The 23642-nt window shown below is 43.3% G+C and overlaps 1 protein-coding gene across 1 annotated transcript; it reads left to right on the top strand.

Moving 5' to 3' along the window:
* The first annotated feature begins 3961 nt into the window (after window positions 1-3961).
* LOC113479206 (cytochrome P450 4V2) lies at window positions 3962-22792 on the top strand. The gene is made up of 12 exons (XM_026846959.1): window positions 3962-5982; window positions 6101-6506; window positions 9380-9492; window positions 10350-10435; window positions 12214-12404; window positions 12824-12893; window positions 14121-14247; window positions 16047-16238; window positions 18739-18841; window positions 19192-19326; window positions 20124-20303; window positions 21943-22792. Exons 2-12 carry the CDS (start codon window positions 6296-6298, stop codon window positions 22116-22118), a joined length of 1584 nt encoding a protein of 527 aa, XP_026702760.1. The 5' UTR covers window positions 3962-5982; window positions 6101-6295; the 3' UTR covers window positions 22119-22792.
* The last annotated feature ends 850 nt before the right edge of the window (window positions 22793-23642 follow it).

The following is a 23642-nucleotide window of genomic DNA, read 5'->3' as shown; positions in this document are numbered from 1 at the left end:
GAACTTCATAAGGTTCCTGTTAGCCCACTCTTCCAGACTATCCAGGTCTTCCTGCAGGTTGATCCTCCTTCCAAAGTGTCCGCTTCCCCACTCAGTTTGGTATTGTCAGCAAACTTCATCAGGGTACACTTGATCCCATCATCCAGATCACTTATGAAGATACTAAACAACGTTGGGCCCAATATCGATCCCTGGGAGACTCCACTAGTGACAAGTTGCCAGTTTGAGAAGGAGTTATTTACCACCCCCCTCTGGGTGCAGCCTGTCAGCCAGTTCCTCACCCATCGCACAGACCTCTTGTCTAGATCATAACACATCAGTTTCTCTAGGAGGAGGCTGTGGGGAACCTTATCAAACGCCTTGGAGAAATCCAGGTAGACAATGTCCACTGCTCACCTCACATCAACCTAACCGGTTACTTTGTCATAGAAGACCATCAGGTTTGTCGAGCATGATTTGCCCTTGGTGAATCTGAGCTGGCTTTTCCCAATCAGGTGCTTCGTTTGTCTTGTGATAGCCCCCAGGAGGGGGGGTTCCTGGATCCTCCTTTAAGCCCTTCTTGTAGATGAGTGTGATATTAGCCTTTTTCCAGTCTTCTGGGATGTCCCCTGATTTCCAAGAGTTCTCAAAGATTATAGAGAACAGCCTCGCAAGTACATCAGCCAGCTCTCTTAACACTCTTGGGGGGATATTTTCAAGGCCCATTGATTTTTAGGGGTTAATCTTCTGTAATAGTTCACATACCAGCTTTTTCTTCACTGACAGTGGGTCTGTGTTTGCATCAACCTGGATTTTTGTTCCCAAGCCTGGGCCCCAACAGTGCTGGTAAAGACAGAGGTGAAGAAAGTATTCAGAACCTTTCCCTTGTCAGCGTTGTTAGTGACTATTTCACCTCTCCAGTTTAACCATAGGCCAGTGTTTTCCTTCTGTTTCTGCTTGTTGTTTATGTACTTGAAAAATCCTTTTTGTAGTTTTTGACATCTCTGGTTAATTTCAATCTGAGCTGAGCTTTTGCTTTTCTAACTGCATCTCTGCACACCCTGGCAATGTAGTTCTCAATGGGTATTTGTCCACTTTTCCATCTCTGGTATACTTCTCTTCGCAGTTAAGTCGAGGGAATCTTTGCTCCACCTACTTCCCTCACATTTAAAGGGAATGAACTGGTTTTATGCTTCCATGAGACCATTTTTGAAAAATTCCTAGCACTTGTTAGCTCCTTTATCCTCCATGGAAGCTTCCCATGGAGTCCCTCCCACCTGACCTCCGAGTGACCTGGTTTGCCCTTCTAAAATCTAAACTCTTCATGTTCAGCATGATCCCAGACTCCACAATGTTGTGATCGCTGCAGCCACGACTGAGTTATGAAAAAGGAAGTTTTCTTGGCTTGTGAGTAGCAAGACCATCAGTGCCTCATTCCTGCTTGGCACATCTAACATTTGTATGAGGAAGCAGTTTTCTGTGCATTGAGGAACCTGATGGATGCCGTGTGCTGCTGTATTGTTTTTCCAACAAATGTCTGAGTGGGTGAAATCACCCATAAGAACCAAGTTCTGTTAACCCAAAGCTTGCTTAAGTGACCCAAATATTGCTTCATTGGCCTTAATGTCTGGGTTTGGAAGTTGGTAGCAGATGTCTACTGTAAGATCCCCCTTGGAGATGACCCCTCTGATCTTGACCCAGAGGCATTCAATAGGGCTTCCATAATTGCCATAGTTCTATACATTCGAGGTTCTCCTTAACACAGAGCATGACTCCTCTTCTTTGCTTTCTTTTACGAAATAGCCATCCATCACAATCCTACAGTCATATGAGTTGTCCCACAATGTTTCATTTATTCCTGTGATACAACTTTCTGACTGGGTGCAGAGCTCCAGTTCCTCCTATTTGTTCCCTAGGCAGCATGCATTGGTATACATACACTTGAGGTGGTTGGTCTTCTGGTTCTTATCTTGGGAGCAGCTAAGGAACATTTGTTGCTGCTCTGGATGACCTGGCTAAATCAATGTGTTAGATAGAATTCTTCACTCTTGATTTTTGTTTTTCTTGTGGCTGTGGGACTAATAAGTCTCACTTTCCATGCTATCTGCACACCCAAGTATTTACAAAGCCTACTTGTGCACAAGAATGGTGTTGAAGTGAATGTCTTTGTAAATCTGTCCCCTAGGGCCATGATAAAACAGCAGCTGCTGTGACCTGGACCTTGTACTTGGATGTAATCCTGAAGCCCAGAAGAAGGTTCACAGAAGACCAAAGAGTTTGATATGTTTTCCATTCCTCCTTTATCAAGGTTGAAGAAGTGGAGGTAAGAACATATCTTGTGGCCCCTCTGGAGCTTTAAATAGCTAGAGATGATTGGGACAGGTTCTGGAAGGTCTGCAGGAGGTTTTCCCAGTAAAGGGTGGGTTTTTTCTCTTTTTGCAGTGAAACTTTATAGAATGTCACTTACTTGCTTTTGTTTTGACCCTTCCCATTTTCCTCTCTGGAGGATATTAAGTACCAGAAGGCACAAATATTCTTGTCATAGCTTAGGTCCTGCAGAGAAACCCCAAGATCTTCCCCAACCTCAAGAAGTTCAGGCCTGAGTGATCCTTCCCAGAAAATTGTAAGGGAAGGCACTTGTATGCTTTCCAGATATTTAATGTTGATAATTTATGTGTATCCATCACTTTGTAGCTGACATCTCTGGACTCATTAGGGGGGCCATGTGGAGGAAATTTCATAGTAGGCTTTTCAGCTGGGTGTAGGTGTCAAGGTGTTGGCAATGGGGGTGCTGCTAGGGTGGCCTCTGTGAGAAAAGGCCAGAGAGGAGAACACAGCCGGTTCCTACCAGCTCCATAAAGGACCCGCTGCAGGACATAGCTGAGCCCAGCAGCCAGGCTGGTGGCGCTTCTGTGAAAAGTATTTAAGAAAGGGTACAAAAAATGCTGGACAGACAGAGCAGGAGGAGGGGAACTCTGTGCTCTGTGAACTCTGGCTTGCTTCATGTAATGTGTAACAGGCTGCTAAATGCTTTCTTTAAACTTGCTAGAGTTTGGCAAGGAGGAGGCACTGCAGGATCTAGCTGAACTGCAGGATGGTGGGCAGAACTTGTGACCTTGGAGTAGGTTGTAGCCATCCAACTTGGGTATGCTTTTGTATTGACACATAGATGAACAAACATAGGTGTGATGCTTTGATAGCTACTTACCGTTAATGTCTGTTAGTAATGACAACATCACTGGTACATTATCAGAATTGCTTTACAACAGTAGGCTGTCTTCTGGGGGATGGGTGGTGGTGGCCTTTGTTGCAAGATGTGTTATTATCCTGGCATGGAAGATTTTGGTTTCTTAGAGAGGAGGCAAACTTTTGTATTTTGTTGGGGATAATTGATTCATGCAAAACTTCATGTAGTGAAGGAGCCCAAGTGATGGTTACAGAACAGAGCAGTTGTTGCTGTACAGTGAACACCAGGTTGCAGAAGCCATAGCAAGGTATGTTTGATTGAGGTGAGCATCACATCAATCAGTCTGTCTCTGGAAAACCTAGCTGTGGTCTTCATCTCTCAGATGCTGTTAATTTTCTTTACCTGTGTGAGGAAAGATAATCCACAGAAGGATTTGAAGCTAGTCTTCCTCAAGCTTTGGGCTTTGAAGCTTAGTTTGTTTGGCTACAGTGACATGAAGTTCAGCATCAAGCCCTAAAATTCCTCTCTCAGGATTGGGGGAGATCTCTGAGCTGTTCCACCAAATGGCGACATTCTGTGTTATGTTTTCTTTGTTGTGGACTACAAACTGACTTTTTTTCAGTGCTAGTGATGTTCTACATGAATCATGCTTTAATCATGTATGTTGTGAAAGAGGGAAGCTCTTCCTAAGAAAAACCCTACTTAATTGCAGATTAATTGTAGTGATTGCTAAGTTAGCAACTGGTTAGTCTTGCTTACTGTGGATGCTGTGTGTTTTGCAAGGGATGGCAAAAATGTCAGGTATGTCTTGGCTGGGGCAAAGGACTAATGTGAAGAGCACACCGCAGCTTTTCAGAATGTGTTGTGTACTTCTTTTTTGTCCTTCTGTCATATTAGATCCATTTTAGCCTTACTTTGCTTTAGGTTTTTGTTTTTCTTGCCAGTAGCAAGGATTCTATCGATTTCCTTATTGAAGGATCCAGACCTGCATTCTAGGGACCAACAGAAGCCTGCGTTGCCGTTGTGCCCATGGGCTGACATAGCCACCTGACAGGGTACATGCCTTCCATCAGCACAGGCAGATAGGCTTCCACTTAGGTGAGAGACTGAGTAAAAACAGATTTGCACTCGTACATGCATTCATAAAAGCCAGGACTCGCTCACCAGTGGAGTGCCTGCTGTAATCCAACACTGAACAAATAGCTCTCCAGGTGGAAAAGGAATGCTAATCACAATCTGGTAGAAAACAACTCTCCTACAGAACATCCTCCAAGGTTCATAATGATTGCAAATCAGTGACATAATTAGGCCTCTGAGATGCCAGACCTTTCAATTTCTCCTTCCTTGGGTATATCTTTTACATCTCATTCAAGTAGCTGCTGCCTGTTGTTAGCAGCATCACCACTGCCAGCCACTGGCAGGATTTTGCAATGTTTGTTCTGCTGTGTTCTCTACTTCTTTATGTGTGGCTTTTCACCCTGTTCCCTGCTGTTTCACAGTTTTTCTTTTTTTTTCCTGCAGAAGATGTTACCAGCAATTAGAAACACAGATTTTTGACTCAGAATCACAGTTAACCACTTAATCTAATCATCGGCTCCATGAAGGCAACAAAGTGCGAGGTTATTTATAATGAAAAGAGTGTAATTACCTAGCTGATCTCCATGTTGCAAAGACAAAAGGTGAGCCTCTTAATCCTGCACACTTGCTTCCTTCCTGAGATGTCACCTGTACAAAAGAGGGGACTGATGGCTATGTAGCTTGCCTTATGTGTTTGCAAGACGACATGGTACCTATCTGCTACTTTCTGTATTGGCTACTTTCTGTCACAAACCATTACAAATAACAGTAAGAGTAGCAAAGTTCATTTCCATCTGTTTACTGTGCAGAAAAATGTCACAGTCAGCATTTATGAGAAGGTCTTTGCTTGGAGATTGCAGGAACAAAGTGCCAAAATTTACTCCCCTCTGCTGCCAAGGGTCATCAGCCCTTCCTTAGTTTCTGATGTCTGAGCTTTCTCTGTTTGTATTTCTTATCTTAGTTGCTTTGTGTATGCTGTTTGTTGGTTTACTGCAGATGCTGGTGCAGCCAGTGCAGTCAGTTTTGGTACAAAACAGACAGGAGAAACATGACTATTGCTATAAGAAGCTTTTGTGGTATATTCAGGGGATGAAGTTTTGTAAATTGTGTGTGAACCATGCTGTCTTTTCACTGAACTTCTGTTTGACCACAAGGTTTCTGAGCACTGGAGGCTTTGAGGAGCAGGTGCTTAACAGCCCTGAAGCAGTGGAAAGAGACCCTGGATCCTCCTGAGGCAGGAAGGGTAGCAGGGTGTATGGTGGGTATGGCACCACTTCTGCCCAAGCATTTTACAAGTTGTGGCACAGTTGCTGGTGCTCCCAGTCGTGATACTGGCACCCTGTAGCCTGTGGCTGAGAGTTCAACCATGACATCAGTAAAGGTCATTTGACCTGAGAAGCATCAGTGTGCTTTGCAGTGCTGCTCTTGATTGTAGGTCTGTGTGGGTTCTGGTTTGTGTAACCCCTTGAAGCCATCAAGCCAACTGAAGAAAGCTACTCCCCATCTGAAGCAGTTGAAACCCTTCAGACACCGTGTTGGAGAGTACTGGGGCAGTTCTGTATCACACAGTATGGTGTTCCCTGAAAACAGATGGAAAAAGATGATGTTGAGAAAACCCATCCTTCTCAAATCAGCAAAAAGGTGTTTTTAATCTTGACTTATTTGTGTCTTTTCCCTCTGAGATATTGCACAGGCGTGCACAGAGCGTTCTCACTCTTCACTTGAGTCAGAGGAGCCAGGTGAGGGCAGGGAAATGGCACTGTTCCCCGTGCCTGCCCTGCTGTCTCCAAGTGCTTGCAGGCAGCCTCTCCACGTCTGTGTGTGTGTTTTTTATATCTTTGTTTATTTTCCTGACAGGAAGCTGCGCCCTGAGGCCCATATGACAGCTCCGCCTCCCGCTCTCATGGCCCGGGTCCCGGCACATTTGCCTCGCTGCGGCGCGGCAGTGGCGGTACAGGCAGAGGAGCGGGGTACAGGCAGAGGAGCCGGGTACAGGCAGCGCTGGTTCCCCAGCAGGGATCAAGGCTCGGAGCAGGAGGCTGGGAGGTGGCGATGGAGGTTGTGCAGGGAGCCGCAGGGCGACCGCCGCTGCTGCACTTGGGGGCTGGGGTCGTAGCTCTGCTGTTGACGGTTGTGGCTGTGTGCTCCCTGCCCTCCCTGATGGATTACTGGAGGCGGTGGTGGGTGATGAAGCCGATCCCGGGTATCAGTCCCTGCTATCCAGTGCTGGGAAATGCTCCACTCTTGGAGCGGGATGGAGAAGGTAAGGGCAGCTCATGCACTGCGTGGGGCTCTGCTGGAGCAGCCAGCGCTGGTGAAGTGCTTGGGTGGTCGAGCTGTGGCTGCCTGGAGAGGGGCTGTAGGGTGCGCCATGGCCCTCAGGTCTCTCTGGGGCTGGGGGCAACATGCAGAGGGGAACTGTGTGAGAAGTGGGAAGTGGAGGGGAAAAGGAGAGGAACTACTTAAATGTGGGGTTATTATCAGTCAAAGATGAGCTAGAGGTTCAGTCTGACAGTGGATTCCAGATGCTGATGCTGGACTTGGACCTGTTTCTAGTTGTTGGTGAGGTGGAGCATGAGTGCTGTGGAATGTGTTTTTGGGACAGGGAGGCGCGCTGGGAGCTCTCAGGAAGTGCTGTTTCACAATGCTTTTAACTCAGATCCAAACAACGCTTTTAGCTTGCAAAGTAAAAATACTTCTTTAAACAAATATCTCCCCCCAAGTGAGCATGTGCAAGGACATTATCATGATGAGTCGCTGAGTCATTTTCCGAATTAGCGGTGTGTTCGATGCAAAAGAACTTGCTGAGTATCTGCAGTACGTCCCTCAAAAACAAACCTTCCTGCGCTCGCACTGATCAATGGTACCCTCTTTTTGCCAGGTGCTTGAGAAAGCACTAACATGCTACTTGTTCCTTTTTTGTTTGGTACCCGGTTTTGCACAGAGCATATTTCTTGAAGAGTCTGTGGTGTGAAAGTGGCTCTGGCTGTGCTGTCAGTGGACCAGCAGACTCTTCTGGGTGTGTTTGTGATGCCTTGTGATAGCCAGTCTGCTTGGTGTGTGTGCATTCCTGGCTGTGCTGCTGGAATAGAGCGTGACTGGGTCATGGGAGCATGGTGAAGCTGACTACAGCATGGGCATGCATACTACCCAGTGCCGACACATGCTGAGGCATGTCCCTGTTCGCAAGCGTACACGCTTGCATCGTTCCTCTGGAGCCAACCCTGTATCTAAATATAGATAGGAGAGATCTTCGTGGAAACAAGAACAGGCAGCTTTCCTTGAAATTGCCTCTGAGGAAGCAGTAGCTCAGGATCATCGTCAGGATGTGTATATGAGCCTGACTGAAAGACAAATCTCTTTTTTCTTTTTCCCTTCTTCTTTTTAAATCTTCTTAAAAAAAAAAAAACCAAAACAACCCAAACCAAAACAAAAGAGAACATTGCTTCTCTCTCCAGAAAGCACTGTTCTTATGGAGTCTCTAATCTCCTTTGTTAGCAGGAGTCACATAGCTTCCATGCTTTAGTTAAGTCTATGACCATCCATCTTTGTTCTTGTTTATTTATATAAAAACAGGTGAAGTTTGTGGTTTATAATATTTTTCATTTAAAATGTGACAAAAGCTTTTAGAAAAAAGGATGTTATATAGCAGAAAGAAAAATTACTTTTCATCTGGTGGTGATTTGATTTATTGATATGGGTAAACAAATGCTGGAAAATTGTGATATTTGCTGATGTGAGAAGAAAAAATATTTTCAAAATAGCAAAATATTTGACACTTTTAAGCCTTTTGGCTTAGAATTTTGCCTAAGAATAGAGAATGCTGTGTTTGAGTATCTTTTAGGAAACTAGTTTTTTTCCCTTTTTTCCCCCTTTAATTTGGTGACCTTTGAATTTTCAATTCTGCAGAGGCCTTACAATGAGTCATTTATTGTTTAATCTGATTTCTGAAAGGGCAAAGGCATATTTAATCCTTGAACATCCTGATAGCAGCCACCTCCTCTAGATCTGCAGAATGAACCTGATTTCCATCTGTGATGAGATAGCTGGATCTATGAGCATGGGAAGAGCAGTAGATGGTATTTAATTTGATTCAGCAAGGTCTTTGATATAATTTCCCATGCTTTCTATAAAGCTGAAATGACAAGATGTAGCTGGATAAGTAGATAATAATGTGGGTGGAGAATTGGCTGGATTCCTGAGCTCAGCGGTATGAAGTCCAATTGACAGGTGGACAACAGTGATATCTCTCAAGTGGGCCATGGCATAAGTGATCCTATGAGTCTTTGTGCCCTTATTGATAGGGACATCTGAGCTGCTAAATCCACAGTGGCCCTGTAAGTGGTCACTTACCCTTCAGTAACGTTTCTAAAAAGACAAGGGTAGAGTTGAATCCTGGAGCAGCCAGCTGTCAAAAGCCCCTGCTAGAATTGCAAACCCTCACTGATGGTTAGGGCTGCAGAAAGTGAGAGGATTTTTAAGCATGTTGAGTAAGAAGTAATTTGTTTTCAGGCAAACAATAACAGTGTAAGGGCTCCAGAAGTTTTCTTCAGAAGTCCAGCTAGCAAAAACTAGACATTTCAAGTGATAATGGTTCCTGCACAGTGCTCTGCCGTTACTGTGCTTGACCTCTCTTGTGTATGCACCACCAATATAGTACCTGTCAGTGGGGTCTCAGATGGGAAAAGGTTTGATGTTCTGCCTGGAAAGTAAAGAAGAATCTTGATATAGCATTTTGGATAGCATCAGATAAGCCAAAATACAAAAGCATAGCCTTGATTATGTTTCATTTGACACTTAATTGTTACAGAGCATTGCAATACGGAAGGCCCATGCTACAGTGCTTTGATACTGCTTAAATCAAGCTGCCTTATCTACAGCTAGAAGGGGTTTCTTTGGAATAGAGTGCCTTCGAGAGTGTGACCTTAAAGAAATGATCCTGCAATACAGCAAGTAGTTAGGTGCAGTGTGTGCTGCTTGGTCATAGTAGCAAGATAAAACTACAGCAAAAAGGTAATTACAGGGCATATGGTGATAAAGACTTCATTACAGATGTCTTCCTTATTCAGACACACCACACTACCACCACCACCCCCCTTTTTAAATTAAAATTTTAATCTGCTTTTTTCATTACAGGTTTTTTCAAACAACTGCAAGTTTACGTTGAAGAGTTCAGGAGTTGGCCATTGTTCAAACTTTGGATAGGACCATTGCCTGTCATGATTTTATATCACCCTGACAGTGTGGAGGTGGGTGTGCTTGTCTTCTGTCTACTCTATACTGTCATGCAAAGCAGCATCCAACCTATCAGTCTCTATTCTGTCAATGTAATTTTTGCAAGAAAGGGTTTGAACTGATTCTACTTGAGATTGTCCTCTGACCCAGTGCTAAAGAACGGCTGAAAGTAGAAGAATATAAAAAACCCTAGTCTTTAAAAAACATAAATACTGAAGGTGGCCAGCAAATGAAAATACTGACTTAGTATGTTTTATACAAAGAAGCATCTCCTTTAGCTCTGTTTTCACACGTGCAAGACCTTCTGCTACCAAGATCAGAATGCAGAAACAGATGGCGATGAAGATGGGACCACTGAAATAGGAATAGAACATTATGAAATGCAGGTTGCAATGCTTGTGTCTCACTGACTTCTGCATTAGAACTTGGTGGATCTGTCTTGATGCCATGAAATGTAGTCCTTAGTTTTGCTACTAACAGTGTTTGTCCTTGAACTGTGAAGATGAAGTTGTTTCTTTGTTGGGAGTGTTTATGTGGGTTTGGTTAAGGCTGGAAACCACTGGGTTTTCTCTGAGCTCTGCCTGTGACTTTGCAACACAGGTTTTTCTTTTTCAGGAAGATAAGGGGAGTGGTAGTGGTAGTTTTTGAGTATTTAATTGTTTCTCAGGATTGGGATATTTACTGAAAGACTTGAGGGTGTGAACTCAATGTGCCTCCTGTGTACCAGCTTGTACTGAACTGTTGTGCATTTTACTGAGGCTTGGGGCATGTTTGTGGAGGAACTGAGATTGTGTGAAGTAATCTCAGGTGAAGAAATCTTTCTCCATCTAGCAAGTGATGTTTTTATCTTCTCCTTTCATTTTTCTGGCAGGTTATTCTGAGCAGTTCTAAACATATAGAAAAATCGTACCTGTACAAATTCCTGCATCCATGGCTAGGCACTGGACTTCTGACAAGGTATAGTGAAATTCAGGTGCATTGCTGTCTTTTTGAAATTTGCAGTGTATATGATAGGATGAGGGCTTAGTGACAGGAATGCTGTATGTATCTCTGGACAGAGATGAAAGTGATAGCTGTGGAAGTCTTATTCCTTGTGATGGTCTTGGTTGCTCTTTAGAAATTAATGTCCGATAAAAATCCTGTGGAATTATCCATTTCTTAGCAAATTTGGCCGTTGTTACTTTTTTTGCCCAGAGGCTTGAAATGAATGTGATTTTTGGGAAGTTGTATCCAATGGCAAGTGGTATCTTTTAGGCTGCAATACTACACTCTGGGTGTTTTGAATGTTGTGATGTGTGTTGAGTGTTTGGACTGTGGCAGAACTGCGACTGTGTGTATTGCTCATCCTCAGCTGGTGATGCTGCAAACCAGTAGGGTGGGCCTGAGGTTGGTGATGGTTTGAGGTAGGATGGGAGAGTATCTATACCCTGTCCTTCATTTCCCTCATGAAGTGGAAGCTTGTAAGAAATGAGCCTGCATAACAGCGCAAGTCAGGAGTGGAGAGAAGGAGGAGCAGTGATATAAGGGCTTGGTGTCCTCCAGTCTTGGGAGGGTCAAGGACGGTGATGGTCTGGGTGATGTAAGTATTCAAGAGTTAGAGCAAAGCGAATGTAGAGTGGCTCTGGTGCCTTTGTGCCTATTCTGTGTTTGTGAAAGAAGGTTAAGGTCACCCTGTGACCAGTGGAGCTTTGTTGCCTGTTTGGAGCCCTCAGAGGTGAACTCCTTGTGCTTTGTGATGGGACCATGGTGTCGTAAAAGGCAGCTGTGATCATGTGGTGTGGGAGGTGCAAGTTTATAGAAGAGGATGAGGAATGCCCTTTATCCTGAGTTTTGTTCATGGCCCTTAAGAAGGCAGTAATCAGTAGCAAAATGCAGAGACTTGAGGTCCATGGGCATCAGGCATGATGTATCTTCACTCTTAGTTATTTCCCTTACTGATTAGTTTGTCTCCAGTAGACTTCTAGAGATGTTTTGACTTCCTTGTGCTTGCAAAACCATAATCGAGGAGAATGTTCCAGTCTTTGCTGATTAAGGGTAATAGTGGTAGAAAGCAAGCAGGTAAGCTGACCTAGGAGTGCCCCAAGAGCAGGTTAACGGGAGAAGTGGTCTGATTGTTTACCCTGTAAGCAGAGCTACCAGTTTTGTGCCTGTGGTGCATGTGATTCAGAAAAAAATGAACAAGAACCCCTAGGAAGCTGGTGTCAGCTGCTGTGGCTCCATGTTCTTTCACTGACATGTGGGAAGTGGTTGCCAGACCTTGAGGCAGTAATTTCTGTAATGTCCAGGGACCCTAGTTCACTGCAATCCTCATTTCCTAGTCAGTGGATGGAAGCAGGCATGGGTGGTGATTCACATGATTCACAGAGACAGTGTGATGACTTGAAGCCTTGATACTGAATAGGTGGCTTGTCCTATAGATGGCTTCTGCTTGATCCCTCTGAGCCTGTGCACTGAGCAACCACGAGGCTGTATTGCCCAAAGGCTTGTTGGCATCTTCTTTCATTGAGAGCAGCTATAGTGGTTGTGGCTTGTGCTTTGGAAAGAGCTGGAGCAAGAAATATTTCCATTTTGCTTCTACTGGGGAGTGCTATGGACAGCTTGAAGAGTCATCTAGAACGTGTCCATCTGTGAAGATGTTCCAGGCTGTGGTTTTTACTGTCTACTTTTCGTGATGGTGAGTGTTTTATTTTTCACTTGGAGTTTTTAACCCTTCCTTCTCTCTGTTGATTTTGTAGCACCGGAGACAAGTGGCGGTCACGGAGGAAGATGATAACTCCCACATTCCACTTCACAATCTTAACTGACTTTCTCGATGTTATGAATGAACAAGGATGTATTTTATTGAAGAAACTTGAGAAGCATGTTGACAAGGAACCATTTAATGTCTTCCTAGATATCACTCTGTGTGCCCTTGATATCATATGTGGTAAGTCCTCTTCAGTTATTGTGGTGGGGCTGTAAATGTTTGCAGAGGCTCACGAGTACAGCTGTGCCATGTTGTGTGTGGAGACAGTTGAAGAGAAATGTCCTTGCATATTATGTTGAATGCATTTCCATCCTCCCAAGGCCATTCTTTCTTCTAAGTGTCTTGTGTGCATTGTGAAGCAGGTGAGTTTGTTGGGTGGGCAGGGCAGAAGTAGTAGTCTGAAGTGAGGTTGGATTGAGGAGCAGAGTTCCTGGGCATGAAAATGTAAAGCGAGCTCATCACCTGTAAGGGGATGTGTGTATTTCCCTGTTGAAAGGATGGTGTGGTGACAGAGGTTGGGAGCAGTAGTAACCTATTGTGTACAGGGACTCTGCATTTTACTTTGTGCTCATGAACTGTTGATGATTTCCTCCTCCTAGAAACGGCAATGGGCAGGAATATGGGTGCTCAGGAGAATCAGGATTCTGAGTATGTTCGTGCTGTCTACAGGTAAATGGACATTTTCCTTGTCTTATGTTGTAGTTGAGCTGGAGTTAATGGTGCTGGTGCCAGGAGTTCATCTGCTGTGAGCCATGAGGGGGGGCCCGGGGTTACAGGTGGAGGTGGAAATCCAAGAAGGCAGAAGAAGCTCTTGCAAATTTTGATGCATTTTCTGGTATGTGTATATGCAGTGGGAGGCTGAGGCTTTGAAGAGGTGCCAGCTGCCATTCAGTTAATCCATTGGTACAAGAGGTTAAAAAAAAAAAAATGGAGCTGCAACATTTCATATCAGTATGACTGGCAGAATTGGGAGGGTGCTGTTTTGGACAGCATGTTAAAACTGAGGCACTGCTGCTCTGCAGTTCACAGCAGTATTTACACCATTCAAATTATATGTGGTTGTCCAGTGGATTATGAGAAGCATGGTCTATATTCCTACCACACTAGTGTGTCATTCTAGATGAGATATAGCTGCTTGTGGTATCTCACCCCTGGCCTTTGATGAGGCTTGTTGAGACAGGTGTGCTATAAAAAATTGAGTGAAATTAGAGGATTTGATTGTCATTGGTTTCTTGGCCTTTCCCAAATGGTATTGCAAGTGGATTGGCCCTAAGTTGGTCTAAATGTAATAATTGCTCCTCAGAGTCTCCTTCTTCAGCCAAAAGCATGTGCAGGAGCTGAATAGCAATAACAGTTGTGTTTGAGCTTACTTTAGGACTCATAATCTTTATTTCAAATACTTTTCCTGTGCTTTCTGGCATATATGGTATCTGGACAGTCAAGTAGGAATGTAATGCTTTTAGATGGCTGTTTGGGGTCATGGAGCAGATATTTTGGAGCCCTGACACGAGTAGTCTTGTCAGATTGTACATATCTTTTCAGCACGGTCAGTACTTCACTCATGTGGAGTGACTGGACTGAATGACTTAATATATCTGTTTCAAGAGCATTCCCACTAAATGAGGGTATGCTCTCAGAGATCAGTGCTTAAAGATATAAATCATGGTGATGCTGGGATGCTGGGACAGGTTACAGAAATTTTGAGTTAAAATCAGGAAACAAAATATGGACAGCCTTTCTTTCTGATGAATGGGTTTAAACCCACACAATATGTTAAGTTCCATTTCATTTCACTGGGGGAGGTAGAAATTTTTTTTTGGTTCTTGAAAGTATGTAATTTACTTTAAATCTGTTTTTGTCAGGAAATGTGACATGATGTAATTGTTGTGCCTTTAGGATGAGTGATCTGATTCATGAGCGACAGAAGAGCCCTTGGCTTTGGCCTGATCTTGTATATATGCTGTTCAAGGAAGGAAGAGAACATGAGAGGAACCTCAGGATCCTTCATAATTTTACAGATACAGTATAGATTCTTTAATAATTTTTTTTGGTGGTACATTCTATTTGTTGAAGTCTTGCACTCAGTACAGAGCTTTCAAATGGAGGTGAGGTTCAGCCCCCCTGATATGCATCTATTAAGAGAAGAACTATCTCTCTGTTGGGATGCTGAGGAATTAAAGGAAGACAACAGCTGGCTTTTCTGTCAGAAGCTCTGTTGTATTTAAGCAAGGGAGTATATTACTCTAGGGGAGTAACAGGACTTACAGGTCCCTGACAACCGGAACAAACAACACTGAACTCTTGTTCTGCCCCAGATGCTCCACATCTGAATCACCTGCAGCAGCTCAGTGCCAAGTTTGCAGCAGTAAGCATAGGTCTCTCTGCTTGGTAAAGTCACTTGGTCAAGCTCTCAAAAATGGAAGTCTGTATTAATTTTCCTCTATCTGGAGCAGAACTGCTGAGATGAGCAAACACATGCAGCTTATCATGGTGTTCCATGAGCAAATATCAGCACTAAGACACTTTGACACAGAAACCATTAAGCATATGTCACTGACTTGGCATAAAATGCAGTGTTATGTCACCATGTTAGACTGTGCAGGTAACACCGCTTTCTCTCACCAAATAGCCTTTGTGCTGTTTTTGCCAGTGGTTTCCCTCATGAATCTACTGTTAGAATGTTACCAGGGAGGCTTCTTTCACTGAAATAGGTGTATGTACCCCACAATATCATTGTACCAATGCTCACAGCAAAGGAAATAATGTCTGAACTTTCATTACATATAATAAACCACATTGACTGTGCATTGTTTTTCAGTAGTTCATGTTTTGATTCCTTTTATTGGGAATTGAAGCAGCGAGGCATGAGAGAAGCTTTAAAGGGACATAATGTAACACTTGCTCACTTCCCATGCTGGCCAAATCTTAGATGACTAAGGAACAGTAGATACTATCATCTAGCATAGGTGCTGACAGAATTCACTGAGACAAAAGGTGGTTCAATATGTGTTTTTATATATGTATGTTCAGTGAGGAAAACTGTGTGTATAGCTGTATTTTTTTTTCCCATTCAGTGCTTCCACTGAACAGTTACATACTCTACAACCTTTATTTTTAATTATTTTTTTGTTGAGAGCAATACCAATTTATTGAAAGATTCGGTTTTGCTGTTATAACAGCAGTGGTGACAACAGGAAATCTCTGTCTGTCTCTGGGGTTGTGCTTTGACCTTAAAAAGGGAAGTTCAAACATTGCTCTCATACTGAAGAAAATTTGGGAAGCTTTAGTGTAGTGGTTCTGGCAGTGCTATGTGTAGATCTGATGCAAGATTGTGGGGTGCCCTGGCTTCTCTACAATCTCCTGGGTTCCCCAGACGTTGGAGAGTGATCCTTTCCTTAGCTATTGGATGGGTAGAGAATGTCTTCTTGGTGATCAGTCTGTTCAAATTGTGGTGATGTTTTTTTATTTGCCATCACTATTATTAGCATTCACAATGGGCTTATTCCAAATATTCTTGATATGTTTACACTTCTTGATGATCAACAAGTTGTTTGCATAGTTTGGCTATGTGTTTTCTTGATCACTCAAAGGCTATTCAAGGTTCATTCTATTACTTGGAACGAGAGAGTTTGTTCATATTTCACCTGCTAACACAAAAAGTCAGTTAAAGCTCATGAGCTAATGCTGACAGCTATGCTAACTAGCTCATGTAGACTATTACAGATGGATGTTGTTTTAATAAGTTGGCACAAACCTGTGTGATGCAGACTGTGCACATGTGCTACATGTGCATCATATCTAATATAATGGATCTAATCTCAGGTCATTGTGGAAAAAGCTGCGGAACTTGAAAAAAACAAGGAAACAAAATCTAATAGTGATGGCAACAATGAAGAAGGTGGGTCCAAAAGGAGGAAAGCTTTCCTGGACATGCTGCTGAATGCAACAGATGATGAAGGGAACAAATTGAGCTACAGGGACATTCGTGAGGAAGTGGATACTTTTATGTTTGAGGTACTCAAGGAACACATTGATTTGTTGGGTTTTTGTTTTGTTTTGCTTTTTTCCAGAACCTGAAATTTACAGTTCGCAGGTAGTGACTCTTCCTTTTCTTAGTTGAGGAGATTGCTTTTAGTATGAAGTTATTTTAGCCCTGGAAGCCTAAGAGGAAATCTCTGTAGTATAGAAAATAGTGAAGGATAGAAACATTTGATCCAGAACTGTGTGCCCTGGCAAAATGTTGAGCGATACACATGTGGTAGAGCAGACTCTACTCATGGAAGCAGGTGAGTAATAATAGCTTAATGGCTGATGTGGACCATGGGCCTGCAGCTTCTGTTGTAAATCTCATTACTGCTAAAGAGAGCTCTAAACAGTTTCAGTGTTTTGCCCTGCATTTTGTCAGCTCTCCTCACATTTTGTCCCTTGCCATGTTGGCTGTAACCTTCTGGTTCTGTCAACAACTGTGCATTTGTACTGTCTTGTCATGTCAGGTTTCCTGTCCAATGAAAGATCTAAACAAGACTTTCACAAGTTTTCCACACACCTCCGTTAGGTGGATGTGAATTATATCTCAGAAGAGCTTAATTCAGAGTCATATTACTGGTGTTGTAACCTAGAGAAACTATCTTCCTATCTTACCAGTCCTGTACTACTCCATAGCTGTATTTTGAAGAGGTGCAGCATCCTGAACTTCACATATGCACCTTTTTTAGTACCAAAATCCTTTGTTCGTCAACTTTTCCCTTTTCTGTTCTCCCCTTTTTTCTTTTTTTTTTTTTTTCTTATTTTCTTTTGGTTTCCCTTCCCTTTATTTCCTTTCCACATATTCCCTTCTGTGGCCACTATCTGTGTCTCATTACACCCGTTTTGGATAGTTTTATACCTTTTTTTGGATAGTTTTGTAAGGGTTACAGATTGTGTCTGTTGTATCTCTTCTATTGTAGACATCAGCCCCCTGGATGTTCTGTTGTTGACTGGACAAAATAACCAGAAAGATGAATATGCGTCTGTAGATACTGGTAGTTCATGCAGCTTCTGGGAGGGTGAGAAGAGGATTGTTTACTTGTGTTATTTCAACACTTTTCCTTTTTGGTCAGTTTTTAGTCACCTGACAGAATCATGGGTCATCTTACATTCTGATAACAGCATATTGTATAAATTTCTTCACTCTTGATTTTTGTTTTTCTATAGAATCATAGAATGGTCTAGGTTGGAAGGAACCTTAAAAGATCATCTAGTTCCAACCCCACTGTCATGGGCAGGGACACCTTCCTCTAGATCAGGTTACTCAGAGTCCTGTACAACCTGGTCTTAAACACTTCAAGGGATGGGGCATCCATAACTTCTCTGGGCAACCTGTTCCAGTGTCTTACCACACTCATAGTAGAGAATTTCTTCCTTCTATCTAATCTAAATTACCCTCTTTCAGTTTAAAACTGTTACCCCTTTTCCTGTTGCTACAAGTCTATCTTTTGTGTAGGCCCCCTTTAAGTACTGGGAGGGCTGGAGCCTTCTCTTCTCTGAACTGAACTGAACAACCCCTACTCTCTCAGCCTGTCCTCTTAAGGGAGGTGCTCCAGATCCCTGATCGTCTTTGTGGCCTCCTGTGGACTTCCTCCAACAGGTCTGTGTCCTTCTTATGCTTGGGGACCAAGAGCTGGACACAGCACTGCAGGTGGGGTCTTATGAGAGCACAGTAGAGGGGGAGAATCATCTCCTTCGACCTGCTACTATCACTTCTTTTGATGTAGCTCAGGATACAGTTGTCTTTCTGGGCTGTGAGTGCACTTTGCTGGTTCGTAATCAGTTTTCCATCCACTAATACCCTCAAGTCTTTCTCCAGCAGGTATTGGGGTGGTTGAAGTCCCCCATGAGGACCAGAGCTTGTGAACATGAGGCTGCTCCTATCTCTCTATAGAGGGCCTCATCTACTTGGTCTTCCTGGTCAGGTGGCCTGTAGCAGATCCCCACTATAACATCTCCTGTCCCTGCCCTCCCTTCAGTCCTGACTGATAAGCACTTGGTCTCCTCAGCTATCCCCAGACAGAGCTCCATGCCCTCCAGCTGGTCATTGACATAGAGGGTGATCTCCTTCCTCATCTCCCCTGTGCTTATATCCTTCCATTCCAGTACTCCAGCCATAGGACCCATACCACCACGTCTCCATGATGCCAGTAAGATTGTAACCCTGCAGCCGTGTGCATGTCTCCAGCTCCTCTTGTTTATTCCTTATGCTACATACGTTTGCACAGAGCCATTTTAAGCTGGGCCCCTGATGAAGCTGACTTATTGTCTGGAATTCCTTTGTGCTGCTCTTCAGGTGCTCTCCTGCTGACCTGTGATCCCTTTCTGGATATTTGTTGCTGGAACTGGCATCAAACTGGTCATTCTTGTGATCATGGGACTAATAATTCTCACTTTCTATACTATCTGTACAGCTAAGTATTTACAGAGTCTACTTGTGCACAGAAATGGTGTTGAAGTGAATGTCTTTGTAAATCTGGACCTCTAGGGCCATGATACAACAGCAGCTGCTATGAACTGGACCCTATACTTACTTGGATGTAATCCTGAAGCCCAGAAGAAAGTTCACAGAGAACTGGACGAGGTGTTTGGTACGTTTCCATTCCTTCTTCACTGGGGTTGTGGTGGTGGTTGTATTTGTGAGTGAGGATGTGGTACATTATAAGCCTAGATGCAGAACGGGAGGTAGGACCATTCCTAGTGGCCCTTCTGGAGCTTTCAATAGCTAGAGGTGATTGGGACAGGTGCTGGAAGGTCTGTAGGGGAGTACAGCCAATTTTACATTTTTGGGGAAAGGCATGCGTGTTCAATGTATGTGTGGCACTTTCTCCTGTGTTGTCTTGATATGTGATGGGAGTTCCTAGAGGGAGTTGGGATGAGTTGTTTTAACCAAAAATGTGGAGTTTTGGTCTTGCTCATCCCCCTATTTGTTTCTGGACAGGCAACACTGAGCGTCCTGTTACAATGGACGACTTGAAGAAGCTTCGATACCTTGAGTGTGTTGTGAAAGAAGCCCTTCGGCTCTTCCCTTCAGTTCCACTGTTTGCCCGTGCCTTAAGAGAGGATTGCTGTATTAGTAAGTAGTGTCCTATGTTTGCCACTTCTATCTGTTACAGTTTCATCCCAGAGGGCAACTGAGCACCATGCAGCTGCTTGCTCACCCTTTTACCCTCAGGAGTGGGAATGAGAAAATAAAACAAAAGGCTTGGAGATCAAGATAAGAACAGGGAGGAATGACTAACCCATTTTGGTCACAGGCAAAGGACAGACTCAGGGGAAGAAAAAGAACAATTTATTTTAAATGCTACCACCACTTAATTTGACAATCAGAGTAGGACAGCAAGAAGTATAACCACATCTTAAAAACACCTTGACCCCACCCCTCCCTTCTTCCTGGGCACAGCTTTGCTCCTGATTTCTCTGTGGGCTGCAGGGGAGTTTCTGTTCCAGTGCACCTCCCCCTCACCTCCTCCTCCTTTCTTCCACTGTCGTCAGTGTTTGCATAGGTGACTTCCTCACAACCCCTCTTCACAACTCCTCCTCCTCCTCCCAGGTTCCTCTACTTAAATATGTTATCACAGAGGTGCAGCCACCATCGCTTTTTGGCTCGACCTTGGCCAGAGGTAGGTCTGACTTGGAGCTGGGGAAGCTTCGAGAAGCTTCTCATGGGGGGCCACAGCTGTAGTCTGTCCCCCACTACCAAAATCCCTGCCACACACACAAACCCAACACACTGTCCTGCTAGCATCTACTCAGAGGCAGCATTTCCCAAGTAAAGGACAGTGGTGCTTTATTTTTACTGTGCTGTTTTGTATAGAAAGTCACTTTGTTGTTGTTGTAACCCTTTTTTATTCCTTTCCCTTTTCTCTTTAGGAGGCTATCAAGTACCAAAAGGCACAAATGTTATTGTCGTAACTTATGCCCTGCATAGAGACCCCGAGATCTTCCCTGACCCAGAGGAGTTCAGACCTGAGCGATTCTTCCCTGAAAATTGTAAGGGAAGGCACCCATATGCTTATGTGCCATTCTCAGCTGGTCCCAGGAACTGCATTGGTAGGTAGCTGAAGAGGAAGCCCTTGTAATTTGACAGTGCTGCTTTTGATGTGGTAACTGTGGCAGCAGTGAGTGTATGAGAAATTTAAGTCTTGATGTGCCTGCTTCTCGTGTCCCTTGCTCTCCCCCTTCCACATCTCCCCTGAATTCTGGACTGTCTCCCCTTCAAGTCTGATGCTTGAGCTGCCACATTTTGTTTCTTCCCATGTTGTCTATCATGCTGTCTCCTCCTCACTGCCTGTGCATCCAGGCAGCATGTTAATGGGCTCCTGCGTTAAGACAGGATTGCTTCCAAGCTTCTGATCCTCAGTGTCAGCAAGACAGAGAGAAGGCAAATGTCCTGCACTTGTTTTGCTCTGGAAACATCTCGTCTGTCTATCTTGTTAACTCAGCTGTGTGTCCCAAACATGCAATCTGCAACTGATGTCTTCCTTCCCTCTTTCTGACACCTTTGTTGCTCTGATGTTTTCACTGTCATCCTAGAACTTGTTAGCTTTTCATGTGCCACTGAGACAGCTGTCATTTATCTGTGCTCAAAGTAGAGGCATTTACGTTGTAGAACACATGAAAAGACTTTTCCCTACACTGATCATAAGTGTAGATAGGGGACGTTGAGCAATTGTTATGCCATTTACAAGAATAGGAAATAAAACTTCCTCTGGGTGTTTGGTTTTGTTTTGTTTTCTTGTGGGGGGATGGGGTTGGGGTTTTTTGTTTGTTTGCTTTTAATTTTTCTCATTGGGAATAGGTGCCCTTTCCATAAGAACAAGCAGATTAGGTCTTCCCATGTTCCAGAGAGGAACCTAATTTAATATTACATGTCTAGCTAGTTCCTGGATGTACAGGAACATGTTCAGGACAGGTGTTTCATTAATAACCTTGCAGAAATACATCACTGTGTACATACGTACAGACATTCATCTGTGCATATTATAGAGTGAAGCACAGAAAAAATTCAGTACTGAGTTTGGTGTCCTTTTTCCATTTTCAGTTTAGTTTGAGTGAAATGCCTGGATTGTGACACTTGATTTGGTTTCCCTCATACTTCTCTGTTCTCCCCTTTCCTCCTCCACCTTTCTCTGAAATGTAAATTGAACTTTGCCCTCTGTGCTAGCAAATCATCAGTGTGTGTGATGCCTTGAAGGAAGGTCTTTCTGTCATTCTGTTGCAGTTGTATCTCCTTTGCTTCTCTCTGCATATATCGAACAGTGGGGTTTGTCTTTTCTCACAGTCCCTGTGCTGCATCTTCTCCTGCTGTGGTCTGTCATTCATTCCCTCCTGCCTAGTTCATCCAAGAGACATGACAAGGCTGTGTTTTGTATTAGTTCCATGTGAAGTGTTGACTGTTTCCTCTTCGCTGTTTGAGTTGAGTGCTATTGGAAGGAGGACGTGCTGTGGATTGTCCCAGGAAGGCCAGAGTTGTCATGCAGAGAGAAGTGCTAGTTTCAGTAGTATCCACATGACCTCGATTTTGGCCTAAAGCCAGTTTTGTTCAGAATGCATATACACAGCCCTTGCTGTCCTGTGCTTCAAAGAGGTATCACTGTAAGCATGCAAATGCAGCAACTGTTGATGCAACCTGACAATAAGGTCGGATTTTTGTTTGGTTTTTTTTTTTTCCCTGCCCTGTAACTTGTAGGTCAGCGCTTTGCACAGATGGAGGAGAAAGCTCTTCTAGCCCTCATCCTGCGGCGCTTTTGGGTGGACTCATGTCAAAAGCCAGAAGAGCTTGGTATAACTGGGGAACTGATTCTTCGTCCAAATAATGGCATCTGGATTAAGCTAAAGAGGAGGCCAAATGCTGGATCAGAATGAGAGAAAATTCAAGATTTTATTTTTCCTTCTAACCTTCCAACCTTAGATATGTTTTTAAATCAGATATTTTGATGGCAGTCCAGCACTTAAATCATTACTGGTTGTTTCATTAAAAACGTAATAGCCCATAATTGGTCTACTTTTCTAGTACATGTGAACTTCATGTTTATCTCTGAAGTGCAAGTCTTTAAACATCAAATCTGAGTACCTTATCCACTGGGATGAAACTGTTCTATTGCAACAATGCAAAAAAACCTTAAAAATGGTAGTAGTAAGAATAATGCCTGTGATGGAGTTATCTGGTGATATTCCATTGTGTTTGTGAGGTAATTGATAATCTCAAATTTTGGGGCAGTTTTCAGGTTTCTTTGGTTCTGAAAGGTACAAGTGATCAATTCTTCTACTTGGCACAAATTTTCTTCTGTTTTGGCTATGACTGCATCTATGAAGACAAAGCAAAAATATCTGATAATTTCACTCCTCCTTTGTAAGCATTTACAGTATTTCTTAAGTACTGAGTCCTCTGAATTATTTCTTAGAAAAGTGTACTGTAAGCATTAATCCATATCATCATACTACGAACTTGTTAGTGTGCAAATTACACACCGGATTTCATAATGACAGAAACACTGTATTATAACAGATTTTGAGAATAAACTTCTAGTATGCATCAACATGGAATGTAATTTTATCTGTAAAAATAACATGCCCGAGTACAGGTAAATTACTGATGGATAATAATTTCTTATCATCAGTTCCTCTGGAGTGATCAGCAGACTAGATTTTACTGTCTCAGTCAAAGCTGAAACAATGAGCCAGTCTGCTCTTGCTTCTTCCTGAAGGCAACATAAAGAATTTCTTGCTAATTGATGTTAAAGAGAAATTACAGTGATGGAATGAAGCATCTGTGGAAGTTTCTGACTGTGCTTTCAGGACAGGTGAAAATCTGCAGCAAGTCTCACAGCTGGAGAACAGACTCTCCATGATTTTTGTAAGCACTGAATAAAAAACTGGTGCTAGACCAAGCTGAGGTCCTCTAGCTGGTTTGTCTTTTACTTCTGCCTTATGCTTTGGCACCTTTTTGGCTGGGGTGTGTTACCATGGCAAGACCCCTAGCACTGTAGAAAGAAAGGTGCACACTGATAACCACACTTCTGTCTTTATCTGCTGATGCATCAGTTGGTCTTGCCACCGTGGTTGGTGCTGGGGGTTTTAGGTGTGCCATCGCCTTTAGGTTGTTCTGGGGCTGTGGGTGACCTGCAGAGGGGAACTGGATGAGAAGCTGGAGGTCAGACCTGATATGGTTATATGTGCTGGTCCGCCTCTCATCATTAATGTGTTACAGAGTAAGAAAGGAGTAATCTGTCCTTACTGGTTTTGTTGACCTTCACAGATTCTTTTCTTGTCTTGTGCCCTTTTAACAACACTTAGTGGTTTAATACCTGGGATACTGCTGTTTGTAGAACATCAGAATAAAGAGAAAATAATGAAAATAATTCCTATGTTTTCCAAGTAAATTAGACG

The sequence above is a fragment of the Athene cunicularia genome (assembly GCF_003259725.1).
Source record: "Athene cunicularia isolate RWA chromosome 4 unlocalized genomic scaffold, athCun1 chr4_part1, whole genome shotgun sequence".
Lineage (NCBI taxonomy): Eukaryota > Metazoa > Chordata > Aves > Strigiformes > Strigidae > Athene > Athene cunicularia.
This window is presented reverse-complemented; position numbering and strand designations above follow the sequence as displayed.

Bases quoted from the DNA above. Each gene is read 5' to 3' on its own strand.
- LOC113479206 (XM_026846959.1), top strand. From the start codon at position 6,296: ATGGAGGTTGTGCAGGGAGCCGCAGGGCGACCGCCGCTGCTGCACTTG. The intron at 16,239-18,738 runs GTACTCAAGGAA...CTGGACCTCTAG, and splicing joins TGGATACTTTTATGTTTGAG to GGCCATGATACAACAGCAGC. The intron at 20,304-21,942 runs GTAGGTAGCTGA...TGTAACTTGTAG, and splicing joins TGGTCCCAGGAACTGCATTG to GTCAGCGCTTTGCACAGATG.